The sequence below is a fragment of the Ambystoma mexicanum genome, chromosome 11 (assembly GCF_040938575.1).
Source record: "Ambystoma mexicanum isolate Mex_15411 chromosome 11, UKY_AmexF1_1, whole genome shotgun sequence".
Taxonomy (NCBI): domain Eukaryota; kingdom Metazoa; phylum Chordata; class Amphibia; order Caudata; family Ambystomatidae; genus Ambystoma; species Ambystoma mexicanum.
In genome coordinates, this window is record NC_090934.1 from 1,478,054,360 (window position 1) to 1,478,070,927 (window position 16,568).

The window sequence follows — 16,568 nt, forward strand, 5'->3', positions numbered from 1 at the left end:
ATGAAACGGGGCTCTGGAACCCATCTATCCTGAAGGAGGTGCATTGGGGGTTGAGTTTCTGCAGAATGGCAGGTGGGCCTGCCAGAAGGATCTCCATCTTGTTGTCGTTCAGACACAGGTAGTTGGTAGCCAGCCACGTTTGCATTGTGTAGTAAATTTTGTTGAACATGAGGGCATCTTCTTGTTAGGAGCCTGAGAGAGGTAGGAGGATTTGGGTGTCATCGGCATAGTTGGTGTAGAATATGCCGATGTCATCAAGGAGGTCCAATAGGGATTTGGTGAATATGTTGTAGAGGGAGGGGGAGACACAGTAGCCTTGGGGGACGCCACACAGGATGGGGATAGGGATAGGGGGAGCACTAGCAGTGTCTGAGAAGACTCTCATGGTTCTCTCTTCTGGGAAGGCGACTATCCAAGAAGTGGCTTCAGGGGAGAAGTTGGCTGATGTGGAGAGATGGTGACATAATGTCTTGTGGTCTACTAAATTGAAGGCAGTCAATGGTAGGAGTAGGATGGCTGGTTTGCCATCATCTCTGAAAGAGTCAAGTTGGATTTTTAAATCCAGTAGAGCCGATTCAGTGCCGTGGCCTGGACGGAAGCCTGATTGGCGCATCCCTGGGATGTGGTTAGATTCAAGGTAAGGCTGGAACTGGTTGTATGTGCCTCTATCCAGGATCTTTAACAGGAAGGTTACCGTTATGATGGGGCGGTAGTTGTTTGGCGCTGTAGGGTCCAGTAAGGGTTTTTACAGTAGGGGGCAGACCCAGGATTCCTTAAGGCTAGCTGGGACTATGTTTGAGGAGAAGGATGTGTTGATGAATTTTGTGATGAAGGGGACCATGGCTTCAGAGCAATCTTTAATTATGGACGCTGGGCAGATGTCTCCCTTGCAATTTGATGATTTAAGGTTTTTGAGGATATGAGCTGGTTCTAATTCTGAGATTTCCCTGAAGATGAAGGCAAGTGTGGGGACTACTTTGGTGAGGAGTGGTGGGTACGTAGAGGTGGTTTGGAGTTGTTTTCTGTAGCATGCACATTTTGTCACGCATGGCGTTCTGAATAATTGGGCACCATGTTTCGACTTTGTTGATGGAATTAGGTGCTAAGACCGGGGTCTCAAGCTCTGTGAGGATTTTGAACAAATCCTGGGAGTTGGCGTTGGCTTTCTCAATTCTGGAGTGGTAGATTTGAGCTTTGGCAGATGCAATGGCTTGTTTATACTATTTTGTAATCTTGTTAAACTCTGTTTTGGGCTGATTCGTGGGTGCTTTCTTTCAGGGGGCTTCCACCTGCCTCTTTTTATAGCGCAAGGCTTGGAGGCCTGTGGTGAACCATGGGTTGAGGTGGCATGTTGGTTTGGACTTTCTGGGGAGGACGGGGGGCAACCATGTTGACTGCTTTGGTTAGAGTGCTCGCATACAAATCTGCTAGGACTTGGGGTTCAGTTACGTCCAGAGATACTATGCTGAGGAGTGCAAGGAAGGGGGATATGGATTGTTTGTTGATTTCCCTGGAGCTCCGAGGTAAGGTAGGAGGAAGAGTGGGCAGGGAGGGAGGGGCTCGTTTCTGCGAAGGGAATGAGAATCCAATGATGTGGGGGTCTGGCCAAGGACAGGGGTTGTTTGGAGGTGATGGTGACGCGGCTGTTCAGATCAGCTATCCAGTCAAGGGTTCTGCCTTTGTTGTGGGTGGGAGATGATATGCAGTGTTTGAATCCAAGGTCTGAGAGGGCATTAGCTACCACCGTAGCTGCGGTATCAGTCGGATCATCAAGGCCTAGATTGAGGTCACCCAGTAGTATGACTCTTGAGGTGGGCTTGATATTATCGCCTATATTGTGGCTGATATCTTCCTCGAAAGCTACTGTGGGTCTTGGCCGATGGTAGAGAATATGTAAGGTAATGGAGTCTGTGGGGGTAGTTGCCAGTTTGATGGCAAGGTGCTCACAGTGACCTTCTGTGGATTTACCGCAAGGTCTGAATCCCTGTAGACAAGTGCAGCGCCTCCACCTGGGGAGTCCGGTCTGTCACACCTAAGGATGGTGAAACACTGGGGAAGTGCAAGAGATAGAGCAGGGCCTGAAGCCTGGTGGAGCCATGTTTCAGTGATGGCCAGTAGGTCTAGTTTTTGATTGGTGATCAAGTCATTGATGTCCAAGGCATAGGCAGAGAGTGACCGTGTGTTAATGAGAGCTACATAGAGCATGGGGTATTGTTGGGGTCCTTATGGGGATGTCTGAAATTGGGGTTTGATCGCATTCAGGAGCTTGCTGTTTGAGGGTGCGTTAGTTGTGGTGCTCGGTTCTAGCGTGGGTTTGACGCTGGTCGTATCTTGAGGGAGTGCGGGGGGATCAGTGGTGGGTTTTTTTGGTCGCTGAGGATGGTGAGGGAGGTGGGTAAATAGGTGTAATACTAGGTTGCTAAGTATGGGCCTTGGCTGTTTTAGTGACTGTAGGGGGTACTTGGCATGGGATCTCGAGCTCAAGTGACTATTTTTCCATTGGCTGGAGGCTGGGCAGTGGGTGGGGAGACTTATGGTGGTCCTCGAGCATAACCTAGCATTTCTTGCTGTGATTGAGGCTAGGGCGTCCTTTTGGTTTGGAGTGAGTGTGGTAAGAAATGGTGCCAGAGCAGGGATGGAAAGAGATCTTGGGGTGTTAGAGAGCGGGGGCTGGTTTGATTGCAACATCCGTGGTGTGGTCTGGAGGAGCGATGGTGCTGTGCTCATATGGGGGTGTGACAGCAGCCTTGGTTGCCTTGGTTGGGGAGTGAATGTGGAGGTGAGGGATTGGAGGTCGGCTGGTGTTAGCGATATGCTGCGCGCTATGTGGAGATAGTGCCGGAGCAGCTAGGGCAGTGTGGGCCTGCATTATCGTGATCGCATAGGCGGGGGCCGTTATAGGGCTGGTGTGTGGTGCTGGTCATCCCTTGAGGAGCAAGGCTAGCTGAGGGAGCGCGTTGCTGGGACAGACCAAGCCCGTTTCCGTGATGTGAGGGCGTACATATGGATTCGAGGTTGTTGTGACTTGAGTGTCGTGTAGGCAGAAGAAGCCTCCGTCCCCAAATGCCTCACAGAGAGAACCTAAAGCCACTCTCTGTGCAGCCGTTGAGGCCACAGGCGAAGATGTTCAAGTCCGGGACCGTGAACCTCTGGGACCCCACGCTGCTGCAAGAAAATGCGGATTAAGTACCAAGCAATAAACAGTAACCACAGTGTATAGGAAAAACAGAAAGGTCTTACCAATAAGGGTCAAGGAAGAGGTGGTGAACCTAGTGGATAGGTCCGGGACCCACGTGGACTGAAGTACCCCAAGAGGAGTAGTCCTCAGTTGTTCACCTGTTAGCAGGAACTGTGGAGCTATGAGACAAGAAGTCCAAAGAGCCAAGGTGCAAGAAGGAGATCCGGGAGGCAATCCAATAACAGTCCGTGGTCGAGAGCTGAGTATCACTATGCAAACAAATCCAAAGGGTAGATCCAAGAAGAGTCCAGTAGAGCAGGCCAGGTCGATTCCGTGAGCAGTCAGTGATCGAAAGGTACGTAACGCCAAACAGGATGCAGAGCACAGCTGTGAAGCAACGAGTACCTGGGTTTCCGTGTTTAAGTACTCGCGCTTCTGATCACGTGATGCACGGCTGAGTCATGTGATCGGGCAAGAGCGTCACGTGACCTTGCACTCCCGCGACGCGGGAGCTCAATGCTAGTCCTTCGCGATCCAAGGTGCCAAGGTAACTGCGAGTGAAGAAACGGCCGTAGCCTGGCAGCAGTCCTGTCACGGACCAGGCGCGGGCGCGCGCGCAAGGCGTGTGAATATCCACATGAGTCCCGGAGAGGGGAGGGAGAAAGGGATGAGTGAGACGGGGGCAGGGGAGCGCCTTGGGGACCACATGATGTATAGGTGTGTGCGTGGAAGGGATCGTGACAGAGGTGGCTGGGCGAGCGGAGGGCAGTTAGGAGTGGTCGCTACTATCTGGTGCTGGAAGGCAATTACCGGGGGGTTCACTACGTGCTGGGGCCTTGTGGATAGACCGAAAGTACCAGCAGGCAAGAGGGAAGGGGGTTATGCAGGGGTCCTGGGTATGTCGCACGCAGCATGAGGAGACATAATCCTTACATGTTGTATAAGGAGTGCCGGCAGTACATTTCTGTACTTCGGGCTTACCTTGGACATGAATGACCGTAGTAGCAGCAGGGTTTCTCTCGGTCTTGGGCCATAGCAGCAAGCAGCGGATAGCAGAAGTTAGAAGACTGCCCTTGAATGCTGCCAGCACCACCATCCGGAGGAACTAGGGCACTGCTATTGGTTTGCTTGGCGGCCAGGCGGATAGGCACATGTTGATGGGAGTAGCCTCTGGGAGGCTGCTCTTTGTTGTTGCTGCTGCGGCAGCCATCTTGCAGGGGATAGGGTTGCAAAGGGACCCAGTGCAGGGTGGGCCTCTGGGGTGTTGATGGAGTCCAGGGGTGGACTCTGGGCGCAGCGCAGCAGCGCAGCCCTATCTGTGTATATGCAGTAGATTTATCTTCTCAGTAAATGTAAGGTCCCTCATTGACCACTGCCATCCCATTCAGCTGGTTGTGTAAATCGTGGGTCCTTTCCTAACTGCTCCAACTGCTTGGATGCCAACCCTCTACCCTGAGAGGCAGGGAAGAGTGAGTCAGCTTCCCCGACCTGAGTGACAAGCAAGAGATTCCGCTCCTTGGTCTGAGGGGCATTGAGTATCCATGTGCCTGATCACAAATTCCAAAAGCCCTCCAAAGGAAAATGAATGTCACGGTTGCAGCTAATCCTAAATAGTGTGTTTAGAAGGTGTGTGGGATAGAGCCTTTTTTCATGTGGTCATAGCACGCAGATCATTTTCCAGATTTCGTGAAAGTCATTGTAATGGGCCGGGTCCATAAATTTACTCGCTGTGCCCCGATCCCTGGGACTGAGGGACCAGCCATGTCTCCGCCCTGCTGGTCACTGCGTGCTTTGCATTGAAGAAATCTCAATACCCTTTCCACAGCACCTTGAGATTCTGAGAAAAGGAGTGATCTGTCCAGATTTTAAGGATTGCTCGGATAACCTCAACCCGGCCCTGACAAAAAGAAATGAAAGCAAGATGGCGGCAACTCTGAAGCTGCCCCTGTCACCAGGAGTCCTTACTGCTGCTGTAGGGACCCGGTGCCTGTGTTTATCAAGGTATTGCTGGTCAGTTATGGATGTTGTCCTTTCACGTCACGTGGATGTTTTTTTTTTTGTTTACCATTTACTTGAAACCTTTACAAGCAGAAATTCATACAATCCAATATTAAAATGAAAAAAAAACAGATTCAAGAAAATAGACAGATAGCCACATATCATAAAACAACACAGTAAAAAAAACTCCATATAAAGCACCATAAACTCCATCATTTGTTTACAAATTCATCACAATTGATCATTAATAAAGCTAATAAAAGAGAGATTGCTAATAGGTTTGAGTAAACTAAAATGCTAATAAATGAAACAAATTTAAAAAAAGAACTATAATGCCCTAAATTTAAAACCAATTTTATCTTTTAAATAAAATCTTTAAGAACCTGAGCCTAGAGCTAGACTTTATGTCCACATAAGTTGGATGCACCCCATAAACCCCCTCACCCCCCAAGCAGCGCAACCACAATGCATCCACACCCAAATCAGGGACAGGGTTCCTAATATACACAATGCGGAGTGACACCAAGGGGGCGCAGTCTAGTCATAAGTGCCGGAACCATCCTGTTCAGAAAGGGTCCCTCCAGACGCAGCAGAATGAATGAACAGCACCAATAGGCTTTCGTCCCTGCAGGATTTCTGTGGCATAAAGGTGGGGGGCGAGACTGTGGCCCACACTGGAATGGTGCACCCTGTGGTGTGGCAGTGGGTAACCTTGCAGACATGTAAAGGCTTTGCTAGTGCAAGTTGCGGGAGTGTACACCCCAAAAAAGCATGTGCTTTGACTCCATAGCATAGGGTAAGGGACCGCATAGCTTAGGTGCCTTAAGGATCATACAGTTTTAGGCATTGTTGGGGGTGGGGCATGCAGTTGCTCTCCCCCATTGGGTCGGTGTGCACTGCTCTTCTGGTTGCATGCCTCCACTGGTGATGCAGGAAGTGCAGTTGGTGTTGTGGGGGTGCAGGGGGGGCTTTGGTCGGTGGAGCGTGTTGCTTTGGCTGTAGAAGATTCTGGATTGAACGGATGCTTCTGTAGCTGTGCTGGGTGCTTCCGGGTTGGATGTGACACATCGGGGTTTGCTGCAGGGACTAAGATTGTAATTCGTGCATGTGCGCTTTCAGTGGGTGAACGCAATGACTCAATGAATAAAATAATAGATGGGGGTATTGAAATAGTTATAGAGTTCATTCATTGCTGGGTGAAATTTTGTGTTCTCCCCTCCCCGAGGATAATTTAATGAAAAAACTCATCAAAATGTTTAGGGGGTTTAGAAAAGTATGTATATATATGGGGTGGGGGTGGTCAGGAATAGGTACAAAATAATAAGGTATGGAGGGCTTGGGGGAGGAACACCTCCCCCCAAATGTAAAAATAAATCAATTTGATTCGTTTTTTGGTTAAAACATCCACCGAAAAAAACATTGATTTTTCACCCAATGATGAAATGACATAGAACCTTGAAATGATGCACATGCAGAAAGTACTGTTGATAATTCTTCAGATTGTTTAGAATCGATTCTTGTGTAAACAGCAGCATAAATATGTCAATCTGTAAAGAAATCTATATACATATTTGGGAAAGTGTGCTTGTATGTTCGGGGTTGGCTCCAGCCCCATAACAGTTGGTGGGCTGACATTTTGGTATAAGGTCGGCATACCAGTCTGGGGTCTACTGGCGATAGTGAAATTTGACCAACCCCACCCACTCGCCCTGCACAGGGGTGGAGTGGGGTCCGGCATTGCGCAATCAGTATAGACGATTTTGGGAGATTGACGATTTTGCGACTTATTCAAAAATAGGACGTTTTGACCCAATAAAACATACACGAGGCTACAGCCGACCCCCACATGCATGTCAGTTACAGACCCGAGTAACGCCAGGCGGTACCACTAGTTCCACTATAAAGAGGAACTAGCACTTAGTCATAAATGAACGCCAGCATTGACACAAACAAGAGCAACTAGAAAAACTCCCTGCCACCAAGCTGACATTCTGCCCGTTATCAACACAGTGCTCACAGCAGCTAATGCCAAAGTGGCCTAGTAGTGACGAACTCCACAGAAATGAGCAGGATAACTGTTTTTTCTTGTCTTCCAGGAACGGGAAGGTGGAAAAAGTCTAACTCTGGAAACAATAAAAAACCATATCTCTGGAATCTTTCGACCGAAGATATCAGTAAGTGAATTCACAGCGCCATGTTCAGTGGCTTCCTTTCCCAGCTTGGTTTCCCTTCTCTCTGGCGACGGCAAACGAAGGAGCCGAGATCTACCCCAGGGAAAATCAAATTGAAGACCCCACCGTCCCAGACCTAGTAGCCGCCATGACTGGCGTATGATTATTTCTGTATGGGAGCCAAGGTGTTCTCTGGAAGACACCGCCAGCGTTGTGGTCTACTGGGGTTTTATATTGCGTCCCGCGGTCCTGCGGTGCCGCTCCATTATGCTTGCAGCCTGGCACCTCCAGTGGTTGCAAGCATTCACGGAACATGAAGGTAGCATGCCTGGAGGTTTTTGGGGTCTTTGTCATTACTGCGACCCCCGGAACCCAGAAGTCTGAGGGCCGAAAATGCTGTCTTTTCATGGTGGGGGGGTTCAACCCCCTTTACACCCCAAAAATATGCATGGGAGTCCCCCCACATCCCCCCATACTTGTATTATATCCCATACCCCCCCCCCACATATATATGTGGTGTAAGGGGGGATAAAAATAAAGTCTGTATTTTCGGCAGTCAGAGTTCTGGAGGTGACATTTTGGTATATTTCGGGTTTCTGTAATGCATATAGAAACAGCTTTCTTTATGTCCAACAGCTTTCATGAACAAACTGAACATGTTGTGTATGTTTTTTTCAAATTTATGTGAGTGTGCGTGCAGGCTGCACTGCAGTGCAGCCCGGCCCCTGAATCAACATTTGGAATCGAAACCACAGCTTCACAGATCACAGAAGTGTCAAGATTCGAACAGGGCCCCTGTTCCTGAATCTTGACACTTCTGTGACCTGTGAAGCCATGGTTTCGATTTCCAATGGCAATGTTGATTCTGACTGAACAACAACAGTGGGGGAGGGGGAGGAGAACGACGGAGGACCACGAGCCGTGGGTTCCCCTCCCCCACCCTGCAGGGAATACGGCACGTGCCAGCCCACTGGGCTGGAGTGCGCACTGCGCAGTGCACTGCTGCGCAGCTTGCAGCCTCCTCCTCACCTTTAGAAAAACAAGCCAGCAGCAGCAGGCAGCAACACGTGCTGACTGAGCTTCCGAGGCTAAAATTGTGTGGCTAGCTTCCCAGAGCACGCTTCTTCACCAGGTCAGTGTGTTATGTTTTGTGGTTCTTACACATGGCGCCTAGTTCCAATTGTTGGGTTGCTCGGGAATTCGGTAGACTTCACGCTGCAGAATTGCTTTGGCAGATTGGTGGCTAGTAACTTATTGTGTGACCTACATAATCGATATCACAATGCAACTTAAAAATGCAATTATGATTTGGAAGCTGTTCCTAGAGGCACGCTGGCCTACAAGTGAATCAGGCAATTTCCTAATCGGCTTAACCTCTGAAAACCTAGAAGGGCTGGGGCAGAAAGGGTCTCCTAACATGGGCTAGACTCTGCTTCGGCAATGCATTGCATACGATGTTACACTTATTTATTTGCATTTTTAAAAAGCCCGGGGGCATCGAGACGCTGTTCCCATGTGTTAGTTGCGTATTTATAACGCGCTTAGTACCCAGAGATTTCTAAGTGCCGACCCTGGGATCGAACCTGTGTTGCTTTGTGTCTTCTTGTTTCCAAGGCGAGCGTGCTGACCCTGAGCTATCCTCCTTTCGTCTGTGATGGCAGAATTTCAGTATTTGACGATGCAGTGGGCATCTGGACTCATAGCTATAACTTCTATATGCCGTTGTATGTGGCACAGTAGATCAGTGCAGGGCATGTGAGGCTTCACTGAACATATGATGGAGTCCTTGGACATGTGAACCTTTTCCTGTACCTGGCAAATGGGGCTTTACATGACATTAGATTCAGCCCTCCCCCATCTGAGGCCACACTTGCAGTGGCGTCGCTAGGGGAGGGCCCCCCCCTGTGAAACCCTGTGCCCCCCCTTGTGCCACCCCTACCTAAGACGAGCAGTGACCATGTTCTCTCCCTACCTTTGTCTGTGCCCCCCTACTTTTGTCTTTGGCCCCCTCTGTGCCCCTCCTAAATTTGATTCCTGGCGACGCCACTGCACACTTGGCATGTTCCGGCAGCACCTGGACATGTGAGGTTGCACCTATTCCTGGCAAAAGGAGGTAGTACTCGGGTATTGGAGTCTGCAGTTTTATTTCTGTATTTATTTATGTATGTAGAGCGTACCCGAGACTTTATTTGGTATAGATGTCAGTACTTGAGCCTTTCAGATTGTGTTTCGGATATAATGCTGCACCTGTGTATATGAGGTTGTACTTATCCCTGGCATATGAGACTACACGTGGCAAGTAATGCCAGTGCTTGGGCATTTTAAGCCACATTTGTGATAAGTAGGCATCACCTGGAGTTGTGCGGCTGTGCCTCGTATATGTTATGTTATTGGGTATTTGTATAGCGCCTATTACGGCCCATGAAATCGCACTTGATCGAAATGCTTCCTGCTTTGCCTTAGTTCTAAACTGATTGAAAGGGTCACGTGCCTAATTAAAAGCAGGAATGATAGCGAAATATGTGATTACCCATTGAAACCGCTAGAGCAGGCTGTTTCATTACCAGCTGCAATGGAAAAAAACATCATGTGGGCCCTGTGACTAGAACTTTGCTAATATCCCCTACCCTTACTTGGGTGGCAAATGATACCAACATCCATCCTAATCCTGGCCAGATTAGTGTTCATGCCCATGTGAATGGCAGTGTAAACCTCTTGCTGGACGTGCCTCCTTACTGGTACATAGCGCTGTGAACCCTCGGGCATTTGAGTGCTCGTTAGTTCTTTCATGCAACAAGCGTCCTTATGCAGGGCACCGAGGCATTAATGCATTACGGTTCTGGCCGCACACATGGTGCCGTACTTCTGCTAAGTTTTAAGAATACGAAACTTGCATTAGTTCAAATTACGGCATTGTAGCTTGAACAAATTCGGTCTGTGAAGATGGAATGGGGGCCATTGACGACTGGGACAAGAGAAAGGTGGAATTGGGGGGTTAATGGTTAACGGGATGGGGGTCGGGTTAATTGGGGTCCTGCATGCAAATGTGGTTGCGGTTTTTGAGCACGTTTTGTCATTTGGTTCCCCTCATCACCTACTGAGGCTACAATTTAGTCATTTGCCCTGTTTTAATGCGCGTTCAAAGTGGGTTTTAAGTGCTGGGGCGGGTGACTGCAGACATTACAAATGCAGGACTTATTTTACGGTGTCTGGGTTAATGCAAAGGGGTGCAGCGGAGGGGGGCGGGTAGGTCTACCGGTATGGGGACTCCTCCTTTCAGAGTTACGAGGCAGCCACGATACCTTTCAGTAGTTGGGGACCAGCACGCAAAGGTTGATTTCGGTTCTTTAGCACAAATTTGTCGTTCTTCCCCTGCGATACCTACTGAGACAAGTACCAGAATGCAATTTATAAATGTGCCCCGTTTAAATGCACAATGTGGTTTCCCATGTATCTACCGCGCTTAGTGTAATGGGCTCTTGAAAAGGGGAGGGGGAATACACATCACTGCCTTTAATCAAATAATTAGCATGAAGATGTGTCTCAATTGGGCGCGTGTTTTAAGCAGCACTAAGCTCCCAATGTCAGCGGGTGCATTAAAGGAAGGTAACAGTCCAGACCGTCCTTGCCATGTTGGCTTGGGTTTCGTAAGGGCCTCGAGCATGAGCAAACAAGTAGGCAGAATTCCTGATACCAGGTCCTGGCGAAAAATGTTAGGGATTGCCCACACCCACCTCTGTTGAGAAAGATGGCATTGCTGGTGCCAGGCATAGCATCTGGCCTTTAAGAACATCTAAGAGGGAGATTATGCACGAGGAAGATGGTAGATGTGTTTTCCTTTGACTCGGAAAAAATCAATATTTAGGCTGAAAAAATGCAGAGCATTCCTCCAAAAAGGGACTGTTGGTTGGCATAGTGCCAGGCTCTTCTGGGGTGGTGGTGAGCCCCCTCTGTAGAGGGAGAGTCCCCTGGGCACACCTTTGGGAGAGCTTGGGCAGGGCTTGTGCCCACGGCCTCCCACTGGAGCCAGATAATTGCTCCGTGCTGTGTGGGCCTGTCTGTGACACCGAACTTCTCATTTGTGGGGACCTGCTGTCACTGTGGCAAGTTCCTCCCCCTGTAATTACCCCCTCAATTAATGCCACTCTGCTTCCCGCCCCCTCAGCCCCTCTTTCAGTTTCAGGCCTGGATGGTTTCTGCTGCAGGCCATGGTCGCGCCTCATCATTTTAAATGTGCAAGCTCGTTCAGTGTGACTTGATAGAACTCACACGACATGACTCAGAAAATGGACTCCATATGTATTTTCTTAATTATTGGCTCCAAAGCCAAAGTATCACATACAGTTTTAAAAAAGTGCTAATGAATAATCCAATACTTTCAAATGTTTTGACCCAGGTGAATTCCAGCGGCAGATTCTCAAACACTAACACAAAGGAAAAAGCGCAAAGAATGCACTTTTTATTTGTGTTTGTTTTAGAAATGGACAGGTTACCTTTCCCCCAAAGGTGACCTGCACATTTCAGGGGGCTGGGGTGGGATGCAGCCCAAAAGGCACACTGGCCAGAGCCAGCCCCCTTCCACATACTGCCCCCAGGAGCACAGTCCCATCACTAATACATTTCAGGGCCCAGCACCCCCCTGAGTGCTCAGGGCACATTAAATAACAGAGGGCCTGTCACTGTGTTTCAGGAATTGAAATGTAAGTGGGCCAGCAGTGGTGCATACTGGTGCTGTTCCATTTTCCAAAATAAATTCATGATAGGGTCAGGAATGACCCTTCCATGCAATGCACATTCCCCTGTGTCTGTTACAACCAGGTGCAGTGGAATGTCTTTGTTGTCTGTGCATTTTAAGCCGCATGCCATCTTTTAATACAGGGTCAGCTTTCAAATGCATAGAAAGCCCCCTGTTGTGATCTTCACATTTAAATTCTCTTTCTGCCTCATATGGCTTCCTGCTTAAAATGCGTCATACATGCTCACATTCAAACGCCCTTTCAGAGCAGGGAAAATCTTTTTTGGCACAAGGACGAGATGCACTAGCGCTCCACGTCCTTTGCACCAAGAAATGTTTTGAGAATATTGGTTCATGCTCGCTACAGTAAAATGACCATCATGAGTCCTGGTTATTAGGTAATGCTGAAGTGCCAGTGCCACCTGTAAGCCAAAACTATAGCATTGGAAAACCGCTACAGAGAAATGGCATATGAGGAGGGACACACAGCTCGGTTATTTACCCTCCTATTGACTGCCCATGACCATGCTGATCCTTATGGTCATTCCAACCCACTTCCTGCCCCGCTGCGCTCAGATCACATGGCCCTGTGATCTCTTTGAGCTAGCTTTTTCAAGCCTTACCATCACATTTGTGCTCAAAGTGCTGGCCAGTGTTGTTTCAAAGCAGTCTTCTGAGAGTTAATGACTTAATTGGAGCTGTAAACAAGTCTTCCCCCAGCCACTCGAGTTATAAGCACTACGGGGTGTCCTTCACTGAAGTCCTGTTAAATACAAGCATTGGCAAAGCCAACGGTTTTGGTTTGTATATAAGTATCGGGCAATTGCTAGGCGCTGCTATTACATGCCCAGGTACTCACACCTATTTGAACCTGCTATGATCGATTGCCAGTTAATACCGCTAAGTCACTGCCTTGCAAATGCCTTTTCCATGCCTACACAAAAACCAACACTTTTGCATTGCCAATGTTTTTTTCATGTTGTGCTGTTTTTAGGCTATGTCATTGTTCACTTTTTTTTATTCTTGTTTGGTGAAATATTTCTGATGTAATGCTTTGGGCCGTATTTTATAGATTATACAATTAAATTTGCCTATTTGTTATAGCTGTTGTCATATTTTCGAGAAATCTTGGGACTGGGACAGTGCTGTCCAATGAGACACAGCAATGTGTAACATAGCACGGTATTATTCAGTATGCACTACACATCCTTATGTGCTATGGGAAAACTGTGAGCCCAATAGAAACACTGGACAGAAAGCTAAACTAGTGCTTGGCTGATCGGGAGCAAGTTATGACAAACTACTGAACACACGTTCTGCACCAAGAGATCTAAGATCAGATGTACATATGCAGTGCATGATCATAGCTATTGGGAGCATCGCCGCCCTATGATATTAAACACAGACGGAGTGCATGCGGTCTCTGCATTTCATTCTGTAGAGCATCATTGCCAAGTCCATCTCCAGGAGCTGCTGAGGCTTACTAGAGAAGCCACTGACTTGAATCCGTAAAACGACTGTTGCCATCATCATCATTTATGTGACCTGCAGATTGCATGCAACCAACATTGTACATACTACCACTCTGAAACATTGATAGGCACTGTGAGGCCTTTTCAGGAATTTCATGCAGCACAATGTGGAGACAAAAATGGCTGCTACTCTGTATTTATTAAAATATGACAGTTTACTCAATAAAATGAGATTGCTCCTATTACAATGAAGTCCATTCCCCCGAATGTCCAACCTAATGCAGCCATTTCGCCACAAAGCTTTTCAATGAAATGTATTTTTTCATTTAACCTCAATCTATGTCACTTAATTTCTGGTCTTATTTTTCACCATTCTATTGTGTTTTAAGTTATATTCTTTGATGTTTTATTTTTATTTTTTGGGGTAGGATATTCCTGTTAACCCTTTTTTATATTATTCGAAACAAAAACAAAGTGAAATGTCCTTAGTATAGCATCCTCTTGGGGAAACAGATCACAGATGTGTAATGTTTATATTTTATTAACAACTAGACAATCCGTTCAAAGCTTAGAGGAGTATCTGTTGAATGAGACTCGAGATATGGAGGGGGCATGGGTGTCGTGTCGTGGGGGCGAAATGGGTTTGGAGGGGGTTGGAATTGGACATGGGTTTTGGGGGGCAACATCGGTTTCAGGGAGTGGGGGGGGGCCCAAGGCTGTCTGTGCCCCGGGCCCCCAAAACTGTTAAGATGGCCCTGATCGGCAGGTATGATTTTGCTGAGTTTTTTGCTGAATTTTCTAAGCTTAAAAAACTCATCAAAAAATATGGGGGGGGGGTAAGGAGATATAAGGGGTAAGAACATAGAACCGTAAAAAAACAATGAATTCTAGAGACAATATGCTGGTCTCAATCAACTGCCTGAAGGTATTTAATGACTTGGCATAGAAGAAGTATATGCATGTGACCAGGTTTCGCTCAAATTGTCCCATGTGACCCGCTGAGGCTTTGTGAAAATGTACCCACGCCTGGAATCCAGGGAAGCCCTGCAGAAGCCACAGTGCCACTCTCTGCCTCTCTTCTTGATTTCCAGCTTCCGCCACCCGTGCCACTCATCCCTGACATCCAGAAGCCCTTGAGCCAGCAGGACTGGTACCACGGGGCCATCCCTCGCACAGAGGTCCTGGGGCTCCTCTCGGACAGCGGCGATTTCCTGGTGCGAGAAAGCCAGGGCAAGCAGGAGTACGTGCTCTCCGTCCTGTGGGAAGGACAGCTGCGACACTTCATCATCCAGTGCACGGATGTAAGTATTATTCATGGAAATAGAGCCAAACGTAATCCTTTAGAATGTGCCATGTTAATGTGATCAGTTTTAAGAGCTGTCCTGAACTCTAAGGGAGAATGCGAAAGGCAGGTGTGTGATTGTACAGAGTGCCAGACCCGAGAAGTGGCTGATGAAACGTCTTATTCCAAACAAACGGCCATGTTTGAATGGTGCTGTTTCCAACTCTAAGATATCAGCGCTGCTGCTCTTCCCGCCAGCTTTCTGACTAACTTGGGGGGCTCCCCCCGCACCACAGCCTTTTTCAGTAGGTGGTGCAGCAGATCTTGAAAAAGTGCCTGAAATTGCATGGGGTGCCAGTGAAGAGAAATCAGAGTGGGGTAATATGTTCGAACTTAGGGACACAGGTAATAAGACGAACGCGGCTGAAGGCAGTACTGACTTCAGAAGGATCCAGATGGAAACTGTGAGGCCCACGAGGACAGCATTGTCGCTGTCCAGGCAGGAAGGACCAAGCCTGACTGGCCGTGCAGAGTCCGGAGGAGAAAAAAACAGATTAGAACCAAGAGTGAAGCACAAAGATTTAACATATGGCACCAGGGACGTAGTGATACCCAAAGAAGAGGAGGGGAACAAGACCCTCCTGAAAAAGTGTGGATGAAAAGACAAACATGAAACCAGGAGAAACTCTGTTTTAGACCGACTATTTTCAAAGCAAGCGAGGCTATCCACTTCTCCATGTCACCACCCATTCCCCAAGGTGAAGGAGATGGCCTGAGGATGACACCTTTAGATATAGTTGAGTGTCGTCGGTGTAGTGGTGTACCCCGATTTTCATCCTTGTGAACAGATTTGCCGGTAGTTCCATCGAGCTATTAAATAACATGGGGGATTGGATAGAACCCTAGGGGACTCCACAGAGAAGCGGCAAAGAGTCAGAGGTGAACGTGCCCACCTGTATAAACTAAGTATGTTCAGATGGAACTGCACAAACCCATATGTGTGAATACGTTGTTAATCAGTGCCCACTAATGAGGGTTTAGGGGCAAAATCCTCCCCATGCACCGTTAACAGTGCCAGTGCTTCAGTGTTCCCATTCCCTTTGGGACTCCATGGGAATGGGAACTTACCGTTCTGCCACCGCCTATAAAATCCCGGTATCACTGGGATATCGGGTGGCGGAGACAGGAAGCCGAGGTTGCCAGTAGTCCGCAGGTGCTACCGGCAGCCTACCGACAACCTCGTAATGAGGGCAGAGTGTATCTTCCACTGTGAGATGCATTGCAATGGTGACGTGTGCAAACAGTGGGACGGAGGTCTGTGACTTTGGGGACAATGCAAACAAGCCCACAATGGGAAGCATGAGCTGCAAGGTGGTGGGTGCCAGAAGGTGGTGGGCCCAGACAGAGGCACGCTGGAAAGCCCCGGGAAAAGTATGGTTGTTACAAATTGAGTACTCCAGTCAGAAATGATTTGTGTAGGCCACCCGTGCAAATGAACAACACCTTGCAAGAAATATCTAGCCAAATTCTCAGTGGTTACCAATGCAATGACCTGCTTTAGTAAAATGACCCCCCACTACTTGTACAGATGTATACCCCTTATTCCTGGGTAACTCCACAATAACGTCTAGTGAGACTGTGTGCCAAGGACGAGGCGGAATCAGGAGGGGATTGAATTGCCCCCCAAGCCCTAACACAGAATTCAAAACGTCTTACCTCATGCCTTCCCACC

At 48.2% G+C, this 16,568-nt stretch overlaps 1 protein-coding gene across 2 annotated transcripts in view; it reads left to right on the forward strand.

The window, feature by feature from the left end:
* The window catches only part of FES (FES proto-oncogene, tyrosine kinase), a 474,871-nt gene that overhangs the window by 366,355 nt on the left and 91,948 nt on the right, over nucleotides 1-16,568 (forward strand). For both annotated transcript variants that reach the window (XM_069625186.1, XM_069625187.1), the window contains exons 10-11: nucleotides 7,273-7,350; nucleotides 14,646-14,855. In XM_069625186.1, the coding sequence (XP_069481287.1) occupies nucleotides 7,273-7,350; nucleotides 14,646-14,855 (288 nt within the window). The remainder of the gene's footprint in view (nucleotides 1-7,272; nucleotides 7,351-14,645; nucleotides 14,856-16,568) is intronic.